The sequence below is a fragment of the Littorina saxatilis genome, linkage group LG3 (genome assembly GCF_037325665.1).
Source record: "Littorina saxatilis isolate snail1 linkage group LG3, US_GU_Lsax_2.0, whole genome shotgun sequence".
Taxonomy (NCBI): Eukaryota; Metazoa; Mollusca; class Gastropoda; order Littorinimorpha; family Littorinidae; genus Littorina; species Littorina saxatilis.
In genome coordinates this window covers 53754255-53766425 of record NC_090247.1, presented here as the reverse complement: position 1 = coordinate 53766425, position 12171 = coordinate 53754255, and the positions used below count along the sequence as shown (strand labels likewise).

At 40.5% G+C, this 12171-nt stretch overlaps 1 protein-coding gene across 1 annotated transcript in view; it reads right to left on the bottom strand.

The window, feature by feature from the left end:
* LOC138962675 (43 kDa receptor-associated protein of the synapse-like) overlaps positions 1–12171 on the bottom strand; it is a 79689-nt gene that overhangs the window by 51258 nt on the left and 16260 nt on the right. Inside the window, exons 2-4 of the mRNA XM_070334592.1 lie at positions 4697–5114; positions 4100–4329; positions 2960–3305 (exon numbers count right to left, since the gene is read on the bottom strand). Of these exons, the coding sequence (XP_070190693.1) occupies positions 2960–3305; positions 4100–4329; positions 4697–4828 (708 nt within the window). The 5' untranslated portion in view covers positions 4829–5114. The remainder of the gene's footprint in view (positions 1–2959; positions 3306–4099; positions 4330–4696; positions 5115–12171) is intronic.

Below are 12171 nucleotides of genomic sequence, written 5' to 3'. Positions count from 1 at the left end.
AGTGAAATTGACAAGAAGAGCGGGGTAGTAGTTGCGCTAAGGATAGCACGCTTTTCTGTACCTCTCTTTGTTTTAACTTTCTGAGCGTGTTTTTAATCCAAACATATCATATCTATATGTTTTTGGAATCAGGAACCAACAAGGAATAAGATGAAAGTGTTTTTAAATTGATTTCGACAATTTAATTTTGATAATAATTTTTATATATTTAATTTTTAGAGCTTGGTTTTAATCCAAATATAACATATTTATATGTTTTTGGAATCAGAAAATGATGGAGAATAAGATGAACGTAAATTTGGATCGTTTTATAAATTTTTATTGTTTTTTACAATTTTCAGATTTTTAATGACCAAAGTCATTAATTAATTTTTAAGCCACCACGCTGAAATGCAATACCGAAGTCCGGGCTTTGTCGAAGATTACTTGACCAAAATTTCAACCAATTTGGTTGAAAAATGAGGGCGTGACAGTGCCGCCTCAACTTTCACGAAAAGCCGGATATGACGTCATCAAAGACATTTATCAAAAAAATGAAAAAAACGTTCGGGGATTTCATACCCAGGAACTCTCATGTCAAATTTCATAAAGATCGGTCCAGTAGTTTAGTCTGAATCGCTCTACACACACACACACACACACACACAGACAGACAGACACACACACGCACATACACCACGACCCTCGTCTCGATTCCCCCCTCTACGTTAAAACATTTAGTCAAAACTTGACTAAATGTAAAAAGCTCTAAATATGTTAAAAAAAAATCGGTTTGAAACTCAAGGCATCCTGTCAGGGAGAGAATGAGCCGAACTCATTTTGACCTGAGTTCAGGATGAGCATGGTAGGTGAAGAGGTACAGTCAAACCTGTACTAGCGACCATTCCTTGATAGCGACCATTCCTTGATAGCGACCATTCCTTGATAGCGACCATTCCTTGATAGCGACCATTCCTTGATAGTGACCATTCCTTGATAGCGACCATTCCTTGATAGCGACCACCTGCCCATTCCGACCATCCCAACCAGTTAACCCCGACGAGGTTCTATCCTACATACTTCACCTTTCCACAACGGCCACCTGTCTATGAGGACCGCGTTTGGTTGGTCCCTTGTGTGGTCCGTTGTGAAAGGTTCGACTGTGGTTAGGTTTTCGTGTGCTTGGGGATAGTAATGGTTGGGATAGGTCGCTCACGGTTTAGGCCAGCCAGTAAAATCTAATCAATGTATGTGAATATCTTGAAGAATTGAAGCAGGGTGATGAATTCTAGCCAGACTAGTTTGGAAAAGGTAGAGGTGCCACAGACGAATTCTTAATCAATCACATTAATCGCATAGTATACTACTTTGGGTCCTCCGCTCTTTTAAAAGACTTAAAGATCTATGGCAAATGATCCGTCGAAAAAAGAAGAACTTGAGAATAAGAAGAAAACAAGTCGCGTAAGGCGAAATTACTACATTTAGTCAAGCTGTGGAACTCACAAAATGAAACTGAACGCACTGCATTATTTCACAATGACCGTTGTCCGTAGAAGTCAGTGAAATTGACGAGCCTGTTTAGCGCGGTAGTGGTTGCGCTGTGCTGCATAGCACGCTTTTCTGTACCTCTCTTCGTTTTAACTTTCTGAGCGTGTTTTTAATCCAAACATATCATATCTATATGTTTTTTGAATCAGGAACCGACAAGGAATAAGATGAAATAAATCGATTTCGGAAATTTAATTTAATCATAATTTTTATATTTCTAATTTTTAGAGCTTGTTTTTAATCCGAAAATAACATATTTATGTTTTTGGAATCAGAAAATGATAAAAAATAAGATGAACGTAATTTTGGATCGTTTTTACAATTTTCAGATTTTTAATGACCAAAGTCATTAATTAATTTTTAAGCCTCCAATCTGAAATGCAATACCAAAGTCCGGCATTCGTCGAAGATTGCTTGGCCAAAATTTCAATCAATTTTATTGAAAAATGAGGGTGTGACAGTGCCGCCTCAACTTTTACAAAAAGCCGGATATGACGTCATCAAAGACATTTATCGAAAAAATGAAAAAAACCATCTGGGGATATCATACCCAGGAACTCTCATGTCAAGGTTAATAAAGATCGGTCCAGTAGTTTAGTCTGAATCGCTCTACACACACACAAAGACAGACAGACACACACACACATACACCACGACCCTCGCCTCGATTCCCCCTCTATGTTAAAACATTTAGTTTGTTTGTTTGTTCGTTCATGGGCTTTTACGTGTATGACCGTTTTTACCCCGCCATTTAGGCAGCCATACGCCGCTTTCGGAGGAAGCAAGCTGGGTATTTTCGTGTTTCTATAACCCACCGAACTCTGACATGGATTACAGGATTTTTTTCGTGCGCACTTGGTCTTGTGCTTGCGTGTACACACGGGGGTGTTCGGACACCGAGGAGAGTCTGCACACAAAGTTGACTCTGAGAAATAAATCTCTCGCCGAACGTGGGGACGAACTCACGCTGACAGCGGCCAACTGGATACAAATCCAGCGCGCTACCGACTGAGCTACATCCCCGCCCCAAAACATTTAGTCAAAACTTGACTAAATGTAAAAAGAGCTGTCACAAAGAGGATCTGTACTCAACTCACAGTGTAGTCAATAGCCTTGTTGTAGCGTCAAGTCAAATCGGATAAAGTACTACAGTAAGGCCTCCTCTTTTTCATGACTGCGAAACTATATGCAACGTACAGATCCGCTGTGAAAACAAAACAAATGGCTCCACACACGCACAGACAGACATACAGACAGACAGAGAGAAAGACAGACACACACACAGACACACACACACACAGACACACACACAGACATACAAAGCACACACATACACCTCGTCTTGATTCCCGGTCTATCTGAAAACTATTCGTCAAAACTGGACTAAATGTAAAACAAATAAGCAGTTTAACCAAAATCAAACCTTACTGACCTCGCAGTAGTCCATAGCCTCGTTGTAACGTCCGATCTTGCGGTAAGGTCGCGCGATGATGGTGGCCAGGCGACGCCGGAAGCGCGTCACGGCTCCAGCCACTTCCGGCGGAACTCGCTGCTTCCCGACGTCCTCGGACAGCTGCTGGGCGGCGTGGCAGCAGGCGATGGCGGAGTCGTGGTCGTTGAGGGCGCTGTAGATGTGCGACATGGATGCGTGCACCTGTACCTCCAGCACGCGGTCTGCCAGGTTGTGCGCCATGGCGTGGGCCCGCATGTAGTTGCTCCACGCCTTCTGTAGCTCGCTCAGCCCCATGAAGGCGTCGCCCAGACACAGGTGGAGGTAGCTGTTGGCGGTCAGTTACAACATGAAGAGTTAAAAGAAGTTTAACACAATTGCAGGGAGCTGTTGGTGGTCAGTTAACAGAAAAGTAGAGATACTGGACAAAAGTGCTGGTAGCTGTTGATGGTGAGTTAACAAAAAAGTAGAGATCCTGAACAAAAGTGCTGGTAGCTGTTGGTGGTCAGTTAACAGAAAAGTAGAGATACTGGACAAAAGTGCTGGTAGCTGTTGGTGGTCAGTTAACAGAAAAGTAGAGATACTGAACAAAAATGCTGGTAGCTGCTGATGGTCAGTTCAACATGTAGAGCTAAAAGCGTCACCCAGACACATGGTTCGGAAACTTATTGATGGTCAGATAAACAGTACAGTTACTGAACAAAGGTGCAGCTAGGTAGCTGTTGGTGATCAGTTAAAAAGGAAGAGTCAAAGGCGTCGACCAGGCACTGACGGAGATAGCTGTAGGTGGTCAGTAGAAAGTAGAGTTACTGAACAAAGATGCAAGTAGCTGTTGATAATCAGTAAACAATAAAAATTAGAGTAACAGGCGTCGCCCAGGCACAGGCGGAGATATGTGCCTAATGTGGGCAGTGACAAAAAAAAGTACAGTTGCTGAAAAAAACGTGCAAGTGGCTGTTGATGGTCAGTTAAAAAGGTAGAGTTAAAGGCTAAGCCCAGACACCGGTGCAGGTTGCTGTGTGTGTGAAAAACCAGACTGTTAAGGTCTGTACTTGTTAGCGTACAGTGTAATAATTATGTACTAATTAAGTTCATCTTTTTTCTCCAACACTACTGTCTTACCCAGTGATGGCTCCCCCTTCAGGCTGGTGCTGCATGGCGGAGCGACAGTAGGACACGGCTTTGGAGAACTCGCACGACCTGACGTTGCACAGCGCCATGTTGAGGTGGGCCTCTGCCAGCATGGCGGGCTCGCCGATCTCGGTAGCGAGCCCGCACTGGTGCCCGGCGTGTTCCAGCGCTTCCCTGGACTTTCCCAGCTCGCATAGCGCCCGGCACAGGTCTCCGCTCACCTTTAGGAAAAAAAACGGCCTTCGCTGTCATTTTGTGCATGCGGGATCGTGTATGAACCAGAATCTCGTTAGAAGTAAACAAAAAACAACACACATAAACAGACAGTAACACGCACGCATGCACACACGCACATGCGCACATACACGCATACACACACGCGCACGCACGCACCGCACCACACACACACACACACACACACACACACACACACACACACACACACACACACACACACACACACACACACACACAAACGATTACAAACATTCAAAGAAACAAACAAAGACACAATCTAAAATTCTTAAAAAAATAACCCCCCATTAAAACAAAAAAATCCAACCTATTCGCTGTAGTTGCCGTGCTTACCTGAAATCTGTCCCGTGGGTCCCTCAGCTTGGTGAGGGAGTGGTTCCATTTCTCCACCGCCTCTTCCGCTCTCTGCTGGTGGTACAGCCTCCCCCCTCTCTCCCGCTCCCGCCGTGCCAGCCGCTGACCCATGACCCCTGACCTTGACCCGCGCGACGACCTTGACCTTAAGTAGATGTCAACCTTCACCTAACTTAGACCTTGACGCGACCTTCTGTCTGTTCCGTGCACCTTCGCAGCGAGGACGGAGATTGTTGTTGCTGTTGCTGCCCCTCAGTCGTTGTTGTTGCTTTGCTTATTCTTCTTCTATGTTGTCGTTGTTGGGTTGTTGGTGGTTGTAAGTTACAGGTTGTGAGCCTGTGGTGTGGAGGCTGATGTAACCGAAGTAGTGACGTTCACTTTGGTTATGTTGATCGACCTGTAAATACACACAAGGAGAATCTGATTTAACCTAGGTTTTAGATTTTACGATTTGAAAGATTTGAATAAATCATCAGTGAATTAACTGAATGTTCCTGCGCATTGTATAGACAAATTGTTGTCTCGATGTGTATAAAATGTCACACTATGATCAAACATACAAATAACATTTATATATCGATCTGTATAAAATGTCACACTATGATCAAACATACAAATAACATTTATATATCGATCTGTATAAAATGTCACACTATGATCAAACATACAAATAACATTTATATATCGATCTAGAATTCTTCGTCTTTTTTCGATTTAACGCACACAGACACACACTATTTTGTAGTCTCTGCTAGCCGCCTCAATATGAGTTTTTGTCGGACTCTGAGGCCACTTGGCCGAAAGAAGAAAACTCTACTGTACAATCAGTATATAAACATTTAACTTGTGAGATTAGTCAACCTCACTATATGTTGACGACAGGTGAACTCCAGCACGCATGAACACGTTATGAACAATCTAACACCCTTTATCAAAATTTCGATTTGTTAATGCATTCTCTGCTTGCTTGAATCTGAAGGACGTAATTGTTCTGCAGACGTCTAAAAATCAAATTCGTCAGAATATTTCTTCAATATGGCGGCTTGGATTTAAGGCTGGAGTCTACCCCTTGAAAAGTGATAAACCTTTTTTTTAAAGTGAACTTTCTTAAGTTCAAGGAGTGCTGAGGCCAGAAAGGACAAGATAACCGTCTGAAACGTAAGTATGGAGTATCAGACTTTAAAACAAAACCACCACTGATGACATTTCTAAGATTATATTGTGGAGATGTAAAGAAACCAACAATGAAATGATCACAACTGAAAAAGAATGATTGAGGAACAATAAAGAACACAAAAGTTACTTTGAGTATAAAGTGGACAGAACGACAACTTTGTACCAACTTTTGAAACTAATTTCAAGCATGAAACAAGTCGCGTAAGGCGAAATTATAACATTTAGTCAAGCTGTCGAACTAACAGAATGAAACTGAACTCACTGCATTTTTACAGCAAGAGCGTATACTCGTAGCATCGTCAGTCCACCGCTCGATGCACAGGCAGTGAAATTGACAAGAAGAGCTGGGTAGTAGTTGCGCTGAGAAGGATAGCACGCTTTTCTTTATCTCTATTCTTTTTAACTTTCTGAGCGTGTTTTTAATCCAAACATATCACATCTATATGTTTTTGGAATCAGGAACCCACAAGGAATAAGATGAAATTGTTTTTAAATCGATTTCGGAAATTTAATTTTGATCATAATTTTTATATTTTTAATTTTCAGAGCTTGTTTTTAATCCAAATATAACATATTTATATGTTTTTGGAATCAGAAAAGGATGAAGAATAAGATTGAATTGTTTTTGGATCGTTTAATAAAAAAATGATTTTAATTACAAGTTTCCGATTTTTAATGACCAAACTCACTCATTAGTTTTTAAGCCACCAAGCTGAAATGCAATACCAAACCCCGGCCTTCGTCGAAGATTGCTTTGCCAAAATTTCAATCAATTTAATGGAAAAATGAGGGTGTGACAGTGCCGCCTCAACTTTTACAAAAAGCCGGATATGACGTCATCAAAGACATTTATCGAAAAAAAGAAAAAAACGTCCGGGGATATCATACCCAGGAACTCTCATGTCAAATTTCATAAAGATCGGTCCAGTAGTTTAGTCTGAATCGCTCTACACACACACACACACACACACACACACACATACACCACGACCCTCGTCTCGATTCCCCCCTCGATGTTAAAACATTTAGTCATAACTTGACTAAATGTAACAAAAACAGACATAAAATTAAACGGGTAGAAGTGATGAGACATTTGTAAAACTTTGTGACATTCAAGGTTACGTATCCATTTAACTGCAGTAATAGTTGTCACTTACTTCAGAAAGATGTCTTTATAATGAATTGTCAGAATGTATACCAAATGAGTGTGGTCAATTATACATCTATACATCCGCAGATGCCTTTCATTTGTTTCATGGATCCTAATACTATAGACTTTTTTGAGTGGTAAATGTTGAAGGATGAAAGAAAATATATTGTGAGTGGACGGATGCATGTTATTTATTAAAAGCCCCACAATGATGTGCTTGGCAAAAAACCAAAAAAACAAAAAGAACCTGCAGTAAAAACATGAATACTCCATGACGTGCTGAGGTTCTTCTACTACCCCTGCCCCCTACCCATATTGACAGGAAAAACCCATACTTCTAGCCTACGCCTGAGAAAAAAATAATTAAAAGGGATATACATGTTTCAAAAGATGGTTTTTATGTAAGTTCTAGGATTGCTAAGGAGAGAAATAACAAGTCGCGTAAGGCGAAAATACAACATTTAGTCAAGCTGTCGAACTCACAGAATGAAAATGAACGCACTGCAATTTTTCAGCAAGACCGTATACTCGTAGCATCGTCAGTCCACCGCTCGTGGCAAAGGCAGTGAAATTGACAAGAAGAGCGGGGTAGTAGTTGCGCTGAGAAGGATAGCACGCTTTTCTGTACCTCTCTTCGTTTTAACTTTCTGAGCGTGTTTTTAATCCAAACATATCATATCTATATGTTTTTGGAATCAGGAACCGACAAGGAATAAGATGAAAGTGTTTTTAAATTGATTTCGAAAATTTAATATTGATCATAATTTTTATATTTTTAATTTTCAGAGCTTGTTTTTAATCCAAATATAACATATTTATATGTTTTTTGAATCAGGAAATGATGAAAAATAAGATGAACGTAAATTTGGATCGTTTTTTAATTTTTTTTTTTTTTACAATTTTCAGATTTTTAATGACCAAAGTCATTAATTACCTTTTAAGCCACCAAGCTGAAATGCAATACCAAAGTCCGGCCTTTGTCGAAGATTGATTGGCCAAAATTTCAATCAATTTCATTGAAAAATGAGGGTGTGACAGTGCCGCCTCAACTTTTACAAAAAGTCCGATATGACGTCATCAAAGACATTTATCGAAAAAAAGAAAAAAACGTCCGGGGATATCATTCCCAGGAACTCTCATGTAAAATTTCATAAAGACCGGTTTGTTTGTTTGTTTGCTTAACGCCCAGCCGACCACGAAGGGCCATATCAGGGCGGTGCTGCTTTGACACACACACATATGCACACACAGCACAGACAGACAGACAGACAGACAGACTAACACACAGGCACACACACACACACTGAACACACACACACACGCACAAACAGACAGACAGACACACACACACACACACACACACACACACATACACCACGACCCTCGTCTCGATTCCTCCTCTATGTTAAAACATTTAGTCAAAACTTGACTAAATGTAAAAAGAGAAGGAAGCGTTAAGACATTGTTTATAAAATAATGTATGAAACTTGATTATGGAGTATCAGACTTCTTGGCATAAGAATCACCACTAAATAAATTCGTAAAATCAGTTGAAAATTGAAAAAATTTGATTTTTCAGTTTTAAAAATTGCCTGGTGTCAATCAGTTGTCTTTCGTTTTCGTTTGCGACACGTCAGTCGTCCGAAAGACCTATTTTGATTCTACGTCCTGACGGGCGCAGGGGCGTGGTGGTAAGACATCGGCCTCCTAATCGGGAAGTCGTGAGTTCGAATCCCGGTCGCTGCCGCCTGGTGGGTTAAGAGTGGAGATTTTTCCGATCTCCCAGGTCAATTTAAGCGCAGACCTGCTAGTGACGTAACCCCCTTCGTGTGTACACGCAAGCACAAGACCAAGTGCGCACGGAAAAGATCCTGTAATCCATGTCAGAGTTCGGTGGGCTATAGAAACACGAAAATACCCAGCATGCCTCCCCCGAAATCGGCGTATGCTGCCTGAATGGCGGGGTAAAAACGGTCATACGCGTAAAACTCAACTCGTGCTAAAAACATGCGTCAACGCGTGAAGAAGAAGAAGATTCTACGTCCTTTTTACATGGGTAGACTCAAGCCTTCAGGCCTTGGAATCACCTTCCGTCCACCACGAACAAATTAATTCAAGAGCTTTGCAGAAATGACGACAAAGTTATTGAAGATATCGAAGAAAAGTTGAGGCATTTCGTTGAATGCCAACACCAAAATGGCATCTCTGCGTGTAAGCAAAGAGTGTATCCCTACGTGAGACATATACATCAACTCACTATTGCTCGTGAAATCCGAAACCAAACCCCCAAAATGCTCAAAGATCTTAAAATGATAAAGACGTCTATACGAGGTGTCAGGAATCAAATGTCTATCTAATAATATGTCAGTCTCAATTTAACGTAAAGCTTTCTTATCCTGGTTTAGATTCATTCAGCCTGGCTCATCTTGCCTGTCTGCAACCCTCTTGTTTGTTTTGTTTTTCTGTGTGCGTAATACATCCTGCCATCTTCATCATTTTATAATTTTTGTGTGATATTTGTTTGTCTGTTCACTTAAAAGACCGTTGGGTCGATATATTTGTGATTGTAACGTAATTTTGTCAATAACAACGTTCTAACAACCTACCTTTCTCTTTTTGTTTTATTCTGAATTTTGGAACGTGGGCAGTCTCTTTGTTTTTGGATTAGATTAATTAATTTTGGACATAAGCATGTGGTCAGTTACTAACGAAGCCAAAAGGAACGACAGGTCAGTTCACATCAATAAGCCTTCTAAACAGCTTAATTACAGAGAAAGCTTGTCTAAGTTGTTTGAGAATTCATTCCTTAGAGCAGTCCAAATCGTACAAAAAGGGATTTTTATTTAAAGGCACCCTCTTTGTAATTTCTCGTGGGGGCCTGGAAACCCAGTAACTCAGGTGGTAAAGCACTGGGCGACTAGCACAGGTACGAATCCGAGACAGACACAGGTCTACTTTATGTGAAGATTCAGAGACAGTAGCTATATGTCTCACCCCAGTGCTTTGTGTGCATAAATCGTTTACGTCATAAAGGCGTACTCCTTTTGTTGTAGTTGTAGATTTTTAAGAGGAATTTAATGTAATGTTTGTGTATGAATCGTTTACGTCATAAAGGCGTACTTCTTTTGTTCTAGTTGTAGATTTTTAAGAGGAATTGAATGTAATGTTTGTGTATGAATCTTTTACGTCATAAAGGCATACACCTTTTGTTTAGATTTTTAAGAAGAATTGAATGTAATGTTTGTGTTTGAATCGTTTACGTCATAAAGGCGTACTCCTTTTGTTGTAGTTGTAGATTTTTAAGAGGAATTTAATGTAATGTTTGTGTATGAATCGTTTACGTCATAAAGGCGTACTTCTTTTGTTGTAGTTTGAGATTTTTAAGAGGAATTGAATGTAATGTTTGTGTATAAATCGTTTACGTCATAAAGGCGTACTTCTTTTGTTCTAGTTGTAGATTTTTAAGAGGAATTTAATGTAATGTTTGTGTATGAATCGTTTACGTCATAAAGGCGTACTTCTTTTGTTGTAGTTTGAGATTTTTAAGAGGAATTGAATGTAATGTTTGTGTATAAATCGTTTACGTCATAAAGGCGTACTTCTTTTGTTCTAGTTTGAGATTTTTAAGAGGAATTGAATGCAAATGTCCCATACGTCGGCATACGCAGGCTTTAAAACAGTCGTGTGACAGGGCCATAATGTTTGTGTATGAATCGTTTACGTCATAAAGGCGTACTTCTTTTGTTGTAGTTTGAGATTTTTAAGAGGAATTGAATGTAATGTTTGTGTATAAATCGTTTACGTCATAAAGGCGTACTTCTTTTGTTCTAGTTGTAGATTTTTAAGAGGAATTGAATGTAATGTTTGTGTATGAATCTTTTACATCTTAACGGCGAGAATGTGTGTATGCAGTCAGGTGTTTAGTAGTCATGCAATCATCATTTTCTTAGTTAGCGCGTGTTTTAAAATGTTAATAATGTTGTAGTGTTTCTTCTGTCTTTTTGTCATGTGTACCTCCACTGTCATTTCTTATGCTTGAAATAATAAACGTAATTTGATTTGATTTGATTGAGCTTAACAAATCAACACCTTAAGAACAGTGTCCTTGTACATGCTGTGCATAAGAGTGGCCCAGAAATTGTCATGCAAATGCTCCCCCGAAAGCGGCGTATGGCTGCCTGAATGGTGGGGTAAAAACGGCCATACACGTAAACACCGTGGGGGTTTCAGCCCATGAACGAAGAAGAAATCACGTAAATGCAAGTAAAATATCTGCGTTTTTATAACAGTGAAAAATTGTTGGGTAAGCTTCACAAAAAGCAACACGCAGGCTCACTATGTGTCCCTGTGGAGAAGCAGAGCAGGACACCCACCACATCCTACAAGACTGCGGGAACTTCCAGTTGTTGAGAAGGAAGATGTGGCCGGAGCCGACTCCCATCCAGGATAAGCTGTACGGCACGGCGGCGTCCCTGCAGATGACCACTACATTTCTCAATTGGACTGGTCTCCACGTGTAGCGGCAACAACAAGAAGGAGAAGAACTACATGTAGTAACCCTCTACACCGATGCGCGTAAGAAGGGTGTAACGATATCAGGTTTCTCATACAATCAGCTTTCTCATTCGCTATATACCCGAGACTGAAATGTTCTTTCCTGGTCAAGTTAAAGATGTAAACTTATTTTGGGGAGAAAAGCATGTCAGTTTCTTGCAAGTGAAGGAAATTGGTCGCGAAATTCAATAGATTTAACCCCAAAATTCGATTCGTTCGAAAACATGCACTGAGTGGTTACGTCCCTTGAATGAGAAGAGAAGGATTTCACGATGAAGCAAATTTCTAAGTTTAATTACCATTTTTGTTGTTGAACGAATTTGACCCCATGAATATCAAGTGCCTTCTTCTTCTTCTTCGTTCTTGGCCTGAAATTCCCACGTTCACTCGTGTTTTTGCACGAGTGGTTTTTTTACGTGTGTGACCGTTTTTACCCCGCCATTCAGACAGCCATACGGCGCTTTCGGAGGAAGCATGCTTGGTATTTTTGTGTTTTTATACCCCACCGAACTCTGACATGGATTACAGGATTTGTTCCGTGCGCATTTGGTCTTGTACTTGCGTGTACACACAA